The sequence below is a fragment of the Cetorhinus maximus genome, chromosome 5, assembly GCF_964194155.1.
Source record: "Cetorhinus maximus chromosome 5, sCetMax3.hap1.1, whole genome shotgun sequence".
Classification (NCBI taxonomy): domain Eukaryota; kingdom Metazoa; phylum Chordata; class Chondrichthyes; order Lamniformes; family Cetorhinidae; genus Cetorhinus; species Cetorhinus maximus.
In genome coordinates, this window is record NC_135883.1 from 155,404,194 (window position 1) to 155,421,626 (window position 17,433).

At 42.4% G+C, this 17,433-nt stretch overlaps 1 protein-coding gene across 1 annotated transcript in view; it reads left to right on the forward strand.

The window, feature by feature from the left end:
• Positions 1-17,035, forward strand: part of kcnk5a (potassium channel, subfamily K, member 5a) — a 33,706-nt gene extending 16,671 nt beyond the window's left edge. Inside the window, exons 2-5 of the mRNA XM_078542716.1 lie at positions 9,964-10,075; positions 10,193-10,359; positions 11,380-11,548; positions 13,237-17,035. Coding sequence (XP_078398842.1) covers positions 9,964-10,075; positions 10,193-10,359; positions 11,380-11,548; positions 13,237-14,087 — 1,299 coding nt within the window. The 3' untranslated portion in view covers positions 14,088-17,035. The remainder of the gene's footprint in view (positions 1-9,963; positions 10,076-10,192; positions 10,360-11,379; positions 11,549-13,236) is intronic.
• The last annotated feature ends 398 nt before the right edge of the window (positions 17,036-17,433 follow it).

Below are 17,433 nucleotides of genomic sequence, written 5' to 3' on the forward strand. Positions count from 1 at the left end.
TGGCAGAGAGGAAGAAATACAAAAAAAATGAAACCCACTAATTGCAACAAAAAGACTGGGTGTGTACTCCCGGAAGTAGCCTGGAGATACACTTACTCTCTAATTAGACTCTTGAACTGACTGAGTTCAAGGTTAAAACTTCAAAATGGTTTTAAATTGCTTTATTCCCTCACTGAGTCTTGCAGAGACATTTGGATTCCGACTCCGTCTCGTGCACTGCTTCCAGCTCAAAGCACCGAAACCCGGGAGATGTACAACTGCTGGAATCAGAGTGGAAAAGAGCCACAAGATTGATTCTTGGTTATGAGGCCCTTGTTCCGTGAAAGTGTTGGGTGAATTTAGGCCTTTCTGTCTTGGACAGGTAACCTCACCACGGTATCAGAAGAGGGGATTTTAGAGGGTGTTAAGAGGGTTGCATAAACTTGGCTTGTATTTTGAAAATAGAGGGTATCTAAGCAAGCTGGTTAAAATTTTAAAAGGATTTGATAAGTTGGTTATGATCAAACTATTACTTCTACTGAGGGAATCAAAAACTAGAGAAATACATATCTTCGTCTTAAAACAAAAGCTAAGCCATTCAGGAGTGAAATCAAGAGGCAGTTTCTTGAAGGGTGGTTGGAATCTGGAATTCTCTCTTTATTTTCTCCCCCCAACCCCTCCACACACACACATGTACACATACCAAAGAGCTGTGCACTCTGGGGACAGTTGGAGTTTGCAAGACTCAAGTCAATAGATTTTTGTTAGGTATGGTTATCAAGGAGGCCTTGTAATGCAGTGGTAACGTCCCTACCTCTGGGCCAAACGCTTCAGGTTCAAGTCCAACCTCAAGACTTGATGGCCATGGTAGGTACATTCATAATGTGGCCAAGCATGTTGATTATGAGCCTGTAAATCCTTCCAACATGCCTGATGGCAGGCGGTTAGAGCGAGAGAGTTTCCTGATCAGCCATGTTTCAGAAGACAAGGGCAAAACACTGCAGTACTTTGCCAAGCATAATCATAGACCAATCCAATGGAAGTCCATGGTCGCCAACATCCTCTTAGGGTATGGTACCTGAAGGAGGAGGAGGAATATTATCCAGGGAGATGGAGCTCGGGCAGGTAATTTGAGTTGAGGTACAAATCAGCCAAGGGATATAGAGCTCAGTCTGAGAGGTGGCATTACAGTTAGAAAATTGTGAGAATAGGCCAAATGGACACAAGTTCAAACTATTAATAGGAAAATCTATGACATTAAATTCATGAAAAAAGTGGTTGACATATGGAAAGCATTTTCATTCAGTGAAAAATCTGGAATTAAGAAATGATTGGATACTGTAATGGCGGGAATGGGCCGGCTGACCCTTTTTCATCCAGAATTATCTACAGTGTGTGGTAAGCATATTCTAGGGACCACAATTTTTTTTTTCTCTATTGTGTATTGATGCCAAACACACCCAAGGCTGGGGGGAGGAAATAGCGAAACAATTACATTGTTTTCAAGGGTACAAACACGGTAACTTTTTTTCCTTAATAATCTAAAGTTAGATTATAACCAAGGCCATAGATTTGTAATTTTTCACAGAAAATGATGGAAGCGCTGAATGCAAATCCCCAGAACACTAGGAAATATCCCAAACCCTGTGGCAAAAGTGGGGTTCTGTTGATCCGTAAACTAATGATGGCGATTCACTCCCCTCTTTTTATTTTTAAGCCCCCCCCCACCACCCCTACTTGTCCCATGCTCCTTTTCTGCCGTCTCCTGTGTTCAGAATTATTCCTTTGGTTCCCGTTTTAATGTTGAGTAAGGGAGCACAGCTAGGAATTAGTGGGGTGGAGAGGGAGGTTCTGTTTGGATGGGCACAGCAAATAGCTTGGAGAGCGATGTTGGGAACACTTGACCCGTGGGCCTGGTGTTGGTTATATATTTCTGAATATTGCTGTGAATTAATTTAGAATGATATACTTCAGAGCTTATCTGCACCACGTAACAATGCTGTGCAGCAAGGTGCAGGCAAAACTGCTGCAAAATGCCATGACATGTCCTTCCCCCAATGTCCCCATGTGGTGGAATGTCACTTGATGTCAGTGTTGCTTTCTGGTTCTGCATGGTTATACTCAATGAGAGCAGTAAGGAGGAATGGGTGTGCTGATAGGGTTATGGTTGCGCGCTCTCTCTTTCTCTTTTTCCCCCTTTGCTTTGCAAGTGAGATAAAAGATCACAGAGCTAAAGGAGGCACTGCACACCAGGGATCTGTTTAGTATCTGTATGGAGAAAGGAGAGTGTGGCTAGCGTTTTGGGTGACCGTCAACAGAACTTTGCCTGCTCTTATGTTGGCTTTAAAACTGGAACGATAATCTCTGGGAATATGGGAATTTACAGGGCTGTAAGAGTTTTCAGACCCATTTGGCCAGTCTGAAAAGCTCTATACTACTTATCATCCTACCGTAGAAATGTACTTTTTCAGAAAAGATGATTGTTGTAATTAACAATATGAACAGCTCTTCAGCTGCTGTCAACGTCTTTGTATATTTAAATTTACAGTGCACAATTTTGAGAATTCACAATTTTCTTCTCAAATGATAAAGATGCAATATTCATGTTTCTTTTCTCATATTGGCTTGAAATGAAGCTACTTTTTTCCTTGGGTTACCTGCAGATGAGGAGGAGGCCAGCTGATCAGTTCCAGGACTCTGCTACCCTAGAATTAGGGAAGTGAGACGAAGAGCGTGGGGATAAGATTGCAAGTTGGAAATTGCTCTTGTGAGTTGGAAATTTGGCAGAGGGAGTGATCAGAACTGTGCTGTATTCCCCTGGTTACTCCTGACCAGTGTTGCATCGTGATCCCTGTAGTTCAGTGCTGTGACTCTGTGTAAAAACATAAATAGGAGTAGAAGTAGGCCATTTGGCCCCTTCCACATGCTCCACCATTCAATACTACCAGGGCTGATCTGATTGTGGCCTTAACTCTACTTTCTTGCCTGGCCCCTTAACCCTTAATTTCCTTGTCAATCAAAGACCTCTCATTTAGCCTTGAATATATTCAATGACCCAACCTCCACTGCTCCCTGTGGAAGAGAATTCCAAACACTAGCAACCTTCTTAGAAAAGAAATACCTCCTCATCACCGTCTTAAATGGGAAACCGTTTTATTCTTGACCATACTTATTTTGAAACTGCCCCTTAGTTCCAGATTCTCCAATGATGAGAAGCATCCTCCTTAGCATTTACCCCGTCAAGCCCCCTCAGGATCCTATAGGTTTCAATAAGCTCACCTCATTCTTCTAAACTTCAATGAATCTAGGGCCAACCTGCTCAACCTTTCCTCATAAAACGAACCCTTCATCCGAGGAATCAGCCGTGTGAACCTTCTCTGAACTGCTTCCAATGCAAGTACAAATAAAACCATGCCGCTGTGGTCATACTCTTATGTAACATGACATTTAAGTGCAGTGAGACAGCCCCCTTAAGGGTGTCATGTTGCTATGCTCCAGAACCTGACCAGGAGTGGAATGAGGAGCTGTACTGAAACATCTATATTGCTATTAAGCTGAAATAGTATTGGAAGAACACAAAAGTGACTCTAATTGATTTGCGAGAACCTTCCAGACTTGTCCTTTACTATCAAAATGATAACCACCTCAGGATTTCGAGGCATAAAGGCAGGATTTTGTGTGTTTGGAATGGAGGATGATAAACATAAGCTTTTATCACAGAAGTACTAATTAGGAATTTTCAAAAATCCCAAAGCAAAATTCCAGAAATGTTTCTCTACTGGTCAGAGAAGGGAGTCTACCAGACTGAGAATCTTGCAGTCTGATCTTGGTCAGGTCACTTTGTGGGAGTTGGGATGCCTGAAGGTTGCATTGGAGAGAGACAGAGGAAAACATGCATGTCCCCATACAGAAAGCACATCTGTTAGCAGAACCCTGTTTCCCAATAAAAGAAAAAGATTTTTGAGGCTAGTAACACCATATGGAAAGTGTGTGTGTGTGTATATTGATTTTTTTATAAGTACATTAATATGGTAGGACTTTACTTCTCCAACTGTCGAGTAATTTGAATGTCTCTGAGTTTAACATCAGCGTTTTGCTACGTGAAAAAGTTATTTTATTTGCTGCAGATGCTGATAAGTGGTTGTGGTGCTGAGCCATGGGGCAGAAGTGCAACTTTGCTTCTGGAAATTTCCTTCTTGACTTCCATTGCTCACTGAAGGTTATGTGGCCGATCAAAATTTATCCATGCATAAGACTGTACGGTCCTCCCGACCCCAACCAGCAACCGTTTCTTAAATGATTATAGAGTTTCTATGTTGCCAGTTACATCTGCTTTAGTGTAATTTTTTTTTTCCCTGTTAGCCAATGTATGGCTGAAGACCCAGAATGGGAGGGGGCCCACGTCTTTTCTGGCAGGTTCCACTGCCTTCGCAATCTTCTTTAGGGCTGAAATAGATTTAAGTTGTACTTGCCTCTCACCCTATTTGTTAAAGAAAGCTTTAGTTCCTGTGCCCCTGTAATGTTTGATTCTACTCCCGTGGCAGTTAGCAGAGCTGTGTTTCTCTATCCACTTTGAAAGCAGTGTTGTTATTTAGTACATCCATATCGGTATGCTTCAGGATAAGTTGTTTTAAGGCAGATATGCTTTTGGTGTGGTATGATCTGCTGCATTCATTATCATCACCACATCCATCAACCTGACATTATACAAGGCAATACAATGCATTCACACATGACCTGTAATTTGTACCTGTAATTGTACTCCTGAGTATGTTCATAATGGAAATGTAACATGCCACCATTTGCACTTTTGTGAAATCCCATGAATAAGAAAAAGGGGCAGGAGTAGACCATTCAGCCTTTTGAGCCTGCGGTGCCATTCTGTACGATCATGGCTGATCTTCTGCCTCACAACCACTTTGCTGCCATATTCTGACTATATTTTCTTCCATTTGTGTCAACCTGGGCTCAGTGGTATAAAAGACCACTGAATAAAAAGGCTATGGGTTTAATGTCGTGAACACATAAATGTATGAGTTTTCTTTCATTCTGTAGTGCCTTTCCAAACACTGAGGACATTCTAAAGTGCTTCAAAGCCAATGAAGTGCTGTTGAAATATAGTCACCTGCCCTGTAGAGTGAGACGGCAACCAACTTACAGTGAGTCCCACGAATAGCATTGTGATTAATGGCCACATAATCTGTTTTTAGTGATGATGATGAAAGAATAAATATTGGCCAGGACAGCAAAGAGAATTCCCTTCCTCTTGTTTAATATTGCCGTGGGATCTTTAATGTTTGCCTGAGATAGAGCCTTGGTTTTCTGTCTCGCCAAAGAGTCCCTATTTAACTGCTGTTGTGCTCTTTCTCCTCCACAGGGACACAGTCCAAGTCCCAAGACTTTGGCTAAACATTAACCAAAAGCCAAGGTTTAGCAACCTCCCAGGTGTGTGCAGGAGAACAGCTTGAGTTTAACCAGCTAAATGCTACTCCAATTACTGGTGCAGAACATTGGCAAGCCCCCTTCTATTCACTATCTCATTGGGGCTTTAGTTTCCAAAGTTATTTGGAACCGAGTGGGAAGAATGCTAGTGCCTAGTGAAACTCTTCCTCTACTCCAGGCCCAGCACTGAGCTAGGCTGATTCACCTGCACACTTGGAGTATTGCAATCCTGCCTTGAGTGTCAGGTGTGGCTCAATTGGTAGTACTCTCGCCTCTTGAGTGACAAGGTCCTGCGTTCAAGTCCTACTGGAACACAAAATTCAAGATTGTCGATCCAGTGCAGTACTGGGGGAGTACTGCACTTTTGGATGATATGTTAAACTGAGGCCCTGGCACCCCCTCAAGGGGATGTAAAAGATGCAATGGCACTATTTCAGAGAAGCGTGGAAGTACTCTCCCTGGTGTCCTGGCCAAATGTACTCCGTAGTTAACTTTGTAAACTAACTGGTCACTATCACATTTCTGTTTGAGGGAGCTTCCTACATTGCGACAGTGACTATACTACACTTCAGAAAGTACTTCATTGGCTGTAAAAGACTTGGAGGCATCCAGTGACTGTCTTGTCTTTTCGATTTTGAACTGCGTGAGGTTGACTCACATCAAATCGTACCCATATGAATAAATTTATTTAAACATGGGATGTGTTTCTAAATGTTCCAAGTAGATTTGAAAGCCATTGTCTTTTAATTGCTGCATGAGATGCGCTTCCTTTCTCAAGTGTTCCTTTTTTAAAAAAAAATAATTGCAGTTTCTATTTGAACTGTTCTCTTGTGACAGTTCCTCTTGACTGCAGACATTTCTTGTGGTGGCTAGTCCCCAATCGAAATGGCGTGTACTTATCACTGTTGTAGCTGCTGTAATGTAGATAAACATACTCACAAAGAGGAAAGGCGGAGCCTTTTTAGACATTTTTATGTTTATAAACTAGGTTAATTCACAGCAATGTAAGTATCTCATTTGTCAATCACAGAATCACAACTATAGGAATTTTTTTTAATCAGTAGTTACAATGGACTGTTGTCACGAAATGTTGTGTGACTGTAATCACAAGGTCAGTTTGATTGGGAGTGACCTTTTGGCCTATTTTCAGCTGGTCCTTCTCAAATGACAACAGTGTTATTTTCCCATTACGGCAATCAGGCAGAAGTCCAGTGTCCTGGGTGTATTACTCTTCCCAATTGCAACCCCATTGCACCCTCTCTAACAGAATACTTTTGACACTTGCTCTTCACAACCCTCAGTCCCTTGACTTGCTCCTCTATTGTACTTGAAAGTGTTGTCTTCAGCTGTTTTGCTTAACTCTGTATATCCTGTGACCGAAAGAAATGCCTGGAAGAGAGAATGTTTTCTTTAGCTTTCTAGTGAAGTACCTTATACCCTTTTTAGGTGCTATCTGTGACTTGTTTTTCCATGTAGGGATACCACTGCTCTAATCCTGTCTCAAATGGAAAAAAACGTATAATCTAATTTTGTGTTACTCCTCAATAAGATACTTGTCCAACTTTTCAAACGACTAGTGTTCAGGGAGTGTCTTCAAAACTTGGACTAAAGGGAAACTCCTGACCAATATTCCCTCTAAAATTTAGCTGTTCTGCGCAACCTATTAAACCATGCACACGCATTATTTGCCTAAGATGAGACCTACACAGTACCTTTTTTTGCGGGGGGGGGCTGCTGTAAGACCACACATCCAAGCAGTTTCGCAGGAACGCTGCTACTGACCTCTGCCTTTCTTTGTCTCTGTTTATAGTCAACACTGTTGTGCCTTTCTTCTGGCAATTCTGATTTGATTTGTTTTAATGAGAATTCTTTGCACTTGTATTTTTAACAAATTTATTTTTAACTAAAAGTGATAATGTCTTCATAAATAACCCTGGTCGACATGTCAGTGTGCACTGACCATCTGTGGAAATAGGCCTGAGGCCTATGTTAACCATCGACTACAAATGCTTTCAAATTCCTTATCTAAAGTCAAGGGATCAATACCTTTTTACACTCCAAAATAAACAGGTCTCCACAAAGTTGCTTTACACTGTTGAAACTTCTGAATGCTCTGACAGTCAGCCCAGGGTGTAAATGTAGTATTTACCTTCCAGGCCTATGTGCACGTTGCTTACTACAAAGGAGATTACAGCATGCAGTATGGCTGCTAAGATAGCCCGAGCATATGGAAAGGGTTATTGGGATAGGTCGTCTGCTGCTGCTCTCAGTTTGCCCACAACCCAGGTTATCAGTGTAACCAGCAAAGATCTCACAAAACACAGTTGAGATTACATCACCTTGTTTCAGGAAGGCCTTTGGCTTGACCTTTTGATTGGGTTTCTGTGTGGGGGTTGTCTTGTTGGTGGGATTTTTGGTATTGGGGTGGGGGGAGGGAATGAGGTTGCAGAAGTAGAGGTAGAGGGGCAATAAAATTGCCAGCTCTCGAGTGACTTGGCATCTGGAGCGAACCTGGAGCCCACAGAACACTCTGCCATTGTGTACCGACCTTGAGAACCGGGGTAATATCTGTGATGTTTTCAAACTGACGGATCGGAGGGCAGCAGGTGGATCTGGGGGCAAAACCACCCCCTGAAAACCTTGTGTACCGAGGTTGATGCGGTGACGCTCTCCAGCGACCAAACGTTCATGTTCATTTTTTTTTTCTCTGCAATAATTTAGCAGCAAAGGAGTTGAGTGAGTTTTCTCCGTCCAGGCAGCCAAGCGTGATCAGTGCATTGGGTGGGGTAGAGCGGGCGGTGGTGGTGGTGGTATGGTGGGGGATTATTTTCTGGTGGGTAGTGGAACGCTGCTTTTGAATATGTTGTTGCCCTTTTTTTATAAGTACAAAAAATAAATTGTTTTGTGGTTTCTGGAAACTGCAATAACAGGAGTTCAATCAGAAGTCCTGATGGCGCCACCCAGCTGCTCTTCAACCATAAATATTCACGAGAAGTGCCAAGTCTCTGCTTTGTTTTGCTGAGTTTGTAATGATCACCTGCTGAATTAGCAGTAAATCCCTTATCCCAAATTAATGTTTTAAAAAGTTGCCCATTCTCTTCAGAGGCAGCTTCCTGTTTTCTGAACTGTGCTCGCTATAACTGTGCACCTATAATTAAATCTCTCATTTGCAGACTCACCAGGTCTGTGGGTCCTCCTTGCATTTTGAAATTACTGTTACCATCTGCATTGCTGCAAATCCTGACGCCAACGGTTTATTAACCCTTGGCCACCATTCCAATTCAAAAAAAAAACAAACTTGCCTTGTGTCCTGCTGAGTCTGTGTTGCCCTGCCTCTGCCTGTGTTGTGTGCTTGATGTGTCTCTCTCTCTGCTCTCTGGGTTGCTCTGTCTTTCTCTCTTCCTCTCTCATTGTATGTGATGGCACTTTTGATGTAACTTTTCAGCTGTGAAGCATCTTGAGATGAAAGGTGCTACATAACTGCTTGTTCTTAAGTGGTTGCAGTGGCATGTTAGTTAAAGGGTTGTGGATTGAGTTGATTATTGAACACTACTGGGTCACTTGGAGTGTTAATCATCCTGAAGCACTCAACTACTGGCATTTCCACTGTGTTGCATAAGAAAAAGTGGGTAGCAAATCGCACCGCTGGCAGTAAATATAGAGATTTTTGGGATGCTATACAATGCAAATTCTGCCCTCCACATTTTGTTATTTGGCTTCACCCATCTGCCCGTTAGCTATAGTGAGAGAGTGTTGAGACTAAGTGCTGCTGTCGCTTGACACTCTGCCAGCTTGATCCAGATGACATTCTTCACACGACTGTCACTCGCTGCTATTTCCTTATTCTTCCATGAGCTATTTCTTGTTGATTTCTCCTTTTCTCTCTCCCTTTCCTCCCTTCCTGTCATGAAGGTGCTGTCTCCTTTATTGTGCTACAATTGGCAAACAACCCTCTGGCACGTGGTCATTGCTCATTAATTAAGATGCGCCAGTGATCGGTAGCCATGGAAGTCTTTAGACCCCAACTTGGCCTGGCCCTCACCTGCAATCGACATGCATGGCTTACTCCTGTTCCTTTATGTTGGTTACCTATTTCTGCTTCCTATGTTGCTCCATGCACTGAAAACAAGGTTGCTGGGCACTTAGGTCAATTGTAGCACTATTACTGCACATGCAGTGAGATCAGCCAAAGTCATGGATTGAACGCTGGACCCCCTCATTTCTGTGTTTCTCAGTTTCACACCATGTAGCGCATTTATCTCCCTCAGAAGTGTCCAGTTTTTAATTGAACTCTTATAATGATACAATAAGATATGTTTCACAGGCATGTCTTAGGAAACACTTCAGGAGAGGAAAGAACCTTGAGTGTATCCTTGTGTTACAATAATTCATTGCATTGTTACAGTGGGGGAGGGGACGAGTGATCATCTTTGAGGAGGAGGTTAAAAACTTAATTGCTTTGTGCTTTTAGTCCTTCTGAATCTGTGAGGGGCTCTAATTTTTAAGTTGGCTTAGTAAATTTCCCCCGTTTTGTGTTTGCAGACTGTCGAAGAAGCTGCTGGACAAGGTGTCACCATCACCGGCAATAAGACCTTCAACAACTGGAATTGGCCCAATGCGGTTATTTTTGCAGCAACAGTCATCACCACAATCGGTAAGTCACCTCACCGGCGACAGATCTGTATATCACGAGGTGAAGCCACTGTAGGAGTGGGTCATTTATTGTGTTCTCTTTTTTTCCCTCCTCTCTTCCCTTCACTTGTGATAACAGGGTATGGAAACATTGCGCCCAAGACTTCACAGGGACGCCTCTTCTGCATCTTTTATGGGCTGTTTGGCACACCACTCTGCCTCTCCTGGATCAGCGCGTTGGGGAAGTTTTTCGGAGGTCGGGCCAAGAAGCTGGGTGAAGCCTTGACCAGGAAAGGCATGAGTCCGGTAAGAGTAGCATTTCTTCTTTCTGGGCATTTGGAATTCTAAGTAACTTTCAGCAGGAGTAACAGGAAGATCAGAGTTAGATTGATAAACGCTTTATTCCTAAGGAAACACCACAAGCAGAAACGCATAATGGTGAGATGTTGAGCCACGCAGACCTGAAAATTGAGATATTGCCACAAAAATCTGCTAGGGTTCCTCCCCCCTGATCATTGACCTTATTCAACAGTCTGTTTGTTTGGTTAGAACCTGACTGGAAAGAAATACTTGCCGTGATTTAGTGCTTGCCATGGCCTGAGGGCATCAAAAACTGCTTCACAGCCAATGAATTATCTTGGTGTAGTCTGTTGTAATGTGGGGAATGCAGCTGCCAATTTTCTGTGGAGCAAGATCCCACAAAGTGCAGTAAGGCCAGATAATCAGTTTCACTGATAGTTGATGGATAGATATTGGCCTGGATACCAAGAGGAACTCCCCTGCCCTTCTCCAAATGATGCCATACAATTTTTTACATCCAACTGAGAATGCAGACAGGGCTTTGGTTTTACATCTCATCTGAAAGATGGCATCTCCGACTGCGTAGTACACCCTCAGGACTGCACAGGAGACTCAGGCTAGATCATGTGCTCCAGTCTCTGAGGTTAGTCTTGAACCCACAAGCTCCTGACTCGAGAGGCAAGTGTATTATCAACTGATTCAAAACTGAAAAAGCTAGTCCATCTGTCATGGTTAAATAACACCTGTGAGGAGAGAGGATAGGTTAAGATTTTGGTTTACCATGCTCTGTCAGTACAGCTATATTACCTAGGGCTTTAAAAATATATATAGTCAGTGTCATTATAGTGGCTTTCTTGGCCTGAAGCCATTAATTGAAATTGGAGATTGAGGTGGAAAAGCACTTACAAGGAATGTAACCATGTTGAAGAAATTCTGAAGGTAGAATTTGCTGTTATGGGGAGTAATATGTGCCGTGCACCCCTCTGCCCTCATCCTAATGCTCTGTTTCATCCTTTCATTTAATAGCGGAAGGCCCAGATAACCTGCACGGCTATTTTCATTGTTTGGGGTGTCCTGGTGCACCTGGTAATGCCGCCGTTTGTCTTCATGGTAACTGAAGGCTGGTCATACATTGAAGGCTTGTACTACTCTTTCATCACGATCTCCACCATTGGATTTGGAGACTTTGTGGCAGGTAAGGATCATTTTGTGATTGGATCGCCTTTTATTGAGTTATGGGCATTGAGTCAGCTTTCAGATAAAGTAAATTTGTAATTTGAAATTATGGTGAGACTTGAGCATGAAGACATTTTTGTTTGAAAATGCCTGCTCCACATGGTGCTTTGCAACAGTGCCCTCTGTCACAAGTCATGGTGCAAGATTCCAATAGGACTCTACTCCCTACTAACTGCTGTTGTAGCACAACCAATATATTGCACAAGCTTATATCAATCTGCTGCATCGATTGTTTACACTGCTTAACCTGGGATTCCTCCAGTGGGGACACGACTCCTGAATGGTAGTCACTTTTGTTCCACTGTGAAGCAGAATGAATATCTCCAAAGATTCCCTGCTTTTAGCACAGTGAGACGCTGGATAAGGACCCTACAAAAAGGACAAGGCTAGAATGATGAACTATTCACTACAAGCACTGTCACCACACTATGGTCCTGTCAAGGCAAAGATCCCATCACACTTGACTCTTTAAATGCCATGAGTTACTTTAGAATTGATGGGATGTACAACTGCTGTTGATGCTATCTGTTCACTTGGCCATGAGCTTTGCATTGACATGTTTTACACTGCAGAGAGGGATGAGGCGGGGAAGATAGTGTTTTGACGTAACTACGTCTCAGTGCCATTCTCAAATAAGGGATGCATGGCAGGGTGTGCAATCTGATGATCTCTTTGCGCTCCCACTGCCCACCATGTGGTTTTATTATACGTTCGCAGTTTTAGTCATAAAGAGGGGGGATCTGAGATTTTCTCTATGACCACCGGAACAAGTAGTCCTGAAGTGAAGAGCCAAGGAAAATGAGGCAAGAAGGGCAGAATCCCCTGAAATTGGCCACCAAGGTTTACCACAGTTTTACAATGACAGCCATCCAACCTGTCTCATTGACAAGGTTGGATGGGGCACGGGAGTCCTGATTGCCAAAGTACTCCTTGTTTTAACTATTGGCCCTGGCCAATTCGGCTACTAGAACAAATATCCAACTGCATTACTACAATGCTTCCTTCCCACCCAAGGCAGGTCCCCTCCTAAAGAACATTGGGTGCCCCGTCTGAATATGTATCTCAGGGAAATGGGATGGGGCCACCCAGTGAGAAGGTCGGAACAGCTGACCAGAGGAAACCCATTCAACTTGTTCAGTTTTGCCTTGGTTTTGCTTCAGTCTGGCCAATTGGAGTCAAGTGACTCAATCTCAGCTCATGGTCTTCCTGAGATATGTGCAGTTGCTTGAAATAGTGGTTTGACTTTTAAAAAATTCCTCTCCTCTTCCTCATCCCCTCTTTCACTAGTTCTGGATTTCTGAGAGAGTAGGAGGGGAGAAGGGAATGTGTGTGGAGTGGGAGGAGCCATTACCAGGCTGCTCTTATCTGCCTCTCCATCACCCACCAGACAGCATTGGTAGAGTCTTTGAATCAGGGTGTTCAACCTCTTAATGCCAAGAGGCATGTAGACCAACCAGACCAGGATAGCAGAAAAAAAGGAAGAATAAAATAATTTAATGTTTGTATAAATGAAATAAATTCAAGATAATTGGAGTCATAGACTTGGGCGAATCTTCTTCTCTTTGCCCACACAAGATGATTTTTTTGGACTTTTTTTTTCAGTTTAATAGCTGTACAACAATCTTTAACTGTACTCTTCTTTCATAGGTGTCAATCCAAACGCAGACTACCATATCCTTTACAGATACTTTGTAGAGCTGTGGATCTACTTGGGTCTGGCATGGCTCTCCCTTTTCTTCAACTGGAAAGTTAGCATGTTTGTCCAGGCACACAAAGCCATTAAGAAGCGACGGAAGCGAATGAGGGAATCTGTGTTAAACGTGTCGAACACCCAGCCTCTTAATTCAAAAATGTCAGACTCTAAAGTGTCAGACTCCACTGAGGTAAACATCTTTCGCTTCCTTTCCAAAAAACAAGAAAGCTACAATGATCTCATCAAGCAGATTGGATCAAAGACTTTGAAGAATAACAGTAGCAAACTATTGGGTGTTCAGGTTCCTGCCAAACCTACAACGAAGGATGAGAGTAAAGGTAAGCCTGGAGCAGTTCAGTTGAGAAAAATAGGCCTGAGAAGATTCCGTTATGAGCCACCCAACCTACCTGCCATCGAAGACACTGAGATTACAGTACCACTAAATGAAGGAAAAGACCTGAACACTCAGCCAGATTGTACCACACAAGAGAATCAACTGGATAAAACTGCCCGAGAAGATTGTTCAGTGTGGGACACGCGTGCCCGCCCACCATTGTTCTTTGAGAATGTCAACATCAGATTCATAGATGAACAAAACCTTCTCAGTGATGACGAGAAGGTGGAACTGTCGCTGGATGAGAACCTGGTGAACGAGGGAGAATCTGACGTCCTGGTGCTGACACCAGACACAGTCCGTTCAGACTTCCAGACATGCAAGCTGGGAAGTCCACCTGACTATGAGCAGCTGATGAACGGATACAACAAAGTGCACAACAAAGTGCACAATGTTGAAGTGGTGATATAATCAAAGGCATCTGGGACTTGCTTCTCCAAACTTCCTGGTCCCACTTTGTTCATTCAGCACTAGGACCTGAGCAAAAGGGGACAGATGACACCCTGTTAGTTTGGAGGAGCTGCTAATAGTACTTGGCTGTACAGTCAAAACACCTCCAACACATAAGCACAATCCTTTTTTTAAAAAAAAAGAGGCCTTAGCTGAAAAAGAAGCATCCCTCTCCTAAATAGGAGAGTTGGAGAGCAGAATTTCCAGCATAAATGTTGACTGAGATGGAAACTGTGACGTAAACTAAAACATTTCCAACTGTAAAGATATTCAAAGAACTCTTTTATATACTGTGAGCTTTTCTTTTCTTTCAAATGACCAATTTTTTTTTTTAAAAAAAAAAGCTTTTTAAGATTTTATTTTTGAGCCAGGAACTGTAGATCTTAAACAAGGCAGTTGCTTTTAGTTCCAAGTGTTTTCAAGGCTGTATTGGCACAGAAGCTTTCCTCCTGACCTAGATTCAACGATGTACAAATAGAAAATTTAGAAAGCCTGATCTTTGCAACTTGAGAGATTGGGAGTGGGGAACTGTTGGGTTACAACAAGTTCAAGTGACTTGTTTTAGCGAGTGATTTATTGCTGAGAAAATGCCATTTTCACTGCCTCCAGAACTTACTAATGCAAAATCGTGTATCGTGCAGTTAGTGCATAAATCCCTGTGCGGCGGCACAACGCCAAATCCCTGTCTTAGCCGTCACGTTACAGCCACACACATTCTTAATTTTGATCTGCACCTTATGAGTGACTCTTATGTATATTTTGTACATACTTTTGCCTTTGTTTGTGATTTTTCAACAATACTCCAGAGTTATAAGTTTCCCTAGCCTTTGATTATCCAAAATCCCAGGAGAAAAGCAGCTGGAAATTGATGGGCATTGAATCAGCCAAACAGCATTTTCCATGCACTTTTCGCCCTGAAGTGCCGAAATTGCAGGCAAAACCTGGTGACAAGCATAGGAAATATCCTATGATGAACTCACTAGGACAAGACTCCTTCTTTCTCCCCTCCCCCCACCCCCCCCAAACCCCTTCTGCTGTTCCCTCCATGTGTTTTAACTTATAAATAGTGGTGCCACTGAGCCATTGCACCTTTCTGTTCTCCATCCTGTTGCACGCTGAACTGTTCGATCATGAGGCAAAGTTTACCAGTGGAAACTGGAATGCTTTTTTTTTGGCACTTAATTGTTTACATTTATTACCAGCCTGGTACTCATTTCAGTTAGAGGTGGGTCGCTACCTGTTTTTGAAGGAAGAGAAATGGGAGATGAATTTAGGCTAAGCGCCTGGCTATGGTACTTCGCTCGGCCCCAAGCACGCCAAAAGGCTCAATCACTACAGGCATATTATCACTGATATTCGTTTTGTTACTGGGGTTTTTTTTTAAGAAAAAGAATATATCGGTTACAGAATGGAACTACTGCTGGAACTCAGTTTAATTGTGCTTTTCCACTTTTAATGTGAACTAAGCCCGAGGAAAAAGAATATTGTGACATTCATGTCCCACTAATCACAGGCTGCTCTTTCTGTTTTTGGGTTGGTGGGAATATTTACCAAAATGGCACAGTACCCTGAAGGTACTAAAACCATTAAATCTGCAAGGCCAGGTTCACATCAAGGAACCCAATTGGACACAAGAAGTCAATGTCCCTGATGTCTGCCACTCCTGACTTTACTAAAGATTTTATAATTTCTATTGGCAGAAACCTTGCTTCTCCAGATTTTCTTTATTTTACCTAACTGGATGACCGTTAAAAGTTCCCATTCTTAATCAATTGCTATTTCCTTTGTGGAAATACTGCATTATTGTTGAGGAACTGTATGGTGAGGCATTGATGTACTTTTAAAGCTTAATTATGAATTGAAGGAGCAGGATGATGTTAAGGATTATAGAAGTTTTTAAAAGTCTTAGGTTTTTTTTTGTTGTCTTCATTCGTGTCAGTTATTAACGAGTGGAAATCGATTAGATATTCCACAGAGAACACACCCCACTCGACTGTTCTGTTCTTATAAGTTACAGATGACTCCACTGAAGTATATTTAATTTGTGTGTCTCCAGTGCAATAACGGTTTAACAATAATCTCCAAGTACCGGGTACACTCGTCCCTTTTTATCTTGAAGGCTAGCTGGGAATGTGTTTGTTTCGGAAGTCTTTTGTGGAGAGACAAGGACAACAAACAGCCAACCTAACCTCTTTCCTTCATGGAAACATTCCACCTCCCCCCCCACCACCCTAGAAACATGTAATCAGTGGAGAGTTTAGACATCAACTGTTTAAAAACACCCGAAACCAGACTACATGTTGAATGATGGAAGCCGGGCAGCAGGACATCCGTTACAGAGCAGGGACTAGGTGGCCTCACGATAAAACTAAAAGGACAACGTAAACTATTGAGAGCAAAAACAGAATGCAGACAGTGTATTACCATAAGTTCATTGTCGAGCATTAATCATGTGATAACGAGCTTGGAAATGCCAATCACTTTATTTAAAGCAGCATTTGAGAGAAACATTACAGAAGCAGTGAGACGCAGGGTGAACTGATATTGTGTATGATCTGGATAGGTGTATGATTTTGAAGTTTTAAGATCAGTTTATTCTCTTCCACGTGCACGCAAGAAGGAAGATCTGGGTTATACACATTTTCTGAAGGGGGTTAGTGTCAACTGACTTTTCAAGACTGGCTGCATAGGAAGGTTTAAAACTTCTTAAAAGTAAAGGAGAAGCTAAAAGCTATTCCTGTCATTCCACGTATTGAAAAACCGTTGAACTCCAGAAGCCTGTTTGTTGTATTTATTCCTGGAAATGTCTTGTATTAAGTGCCGTCCTTTATGGTTCTCTGTAAATTGTGGACCTAATTTATTTCTATGTTCATTTCAGAATGTAAATAAATTTTTTATATATATATATACAATGCTAAATGTCTGATTAATTTTTTTAAAAAGTTACTAACTCCTTTCCCAGGACTTTTAACTTGTGGTATGTCTTACCTGTTTCAGTTTCCCCTTCCTTCCATCCTGAATTCTGCAGGTCAGCCCAAACCTTTGTTACATCGTATTTACTACTTCTTCATTTACCCAATACAAAAGCAAAATACTGCAGATAAGAACATAAGAAGTAGGAGCAGGAGTAGGCTAACCAGCCCCTCAAGCCTGCCCCACCATTCAATAAGATCATGGCTGATCTGCCCTAGGCTTCAACTCCTCTTTCGTGCCAGTTCCTCATAACCCTCAACTCCCCGATATTTCAAAAATCTATCTACCTCCTCTTTAAATACTTTGTGATCTGGCCTCCACAACATTCTGGGGT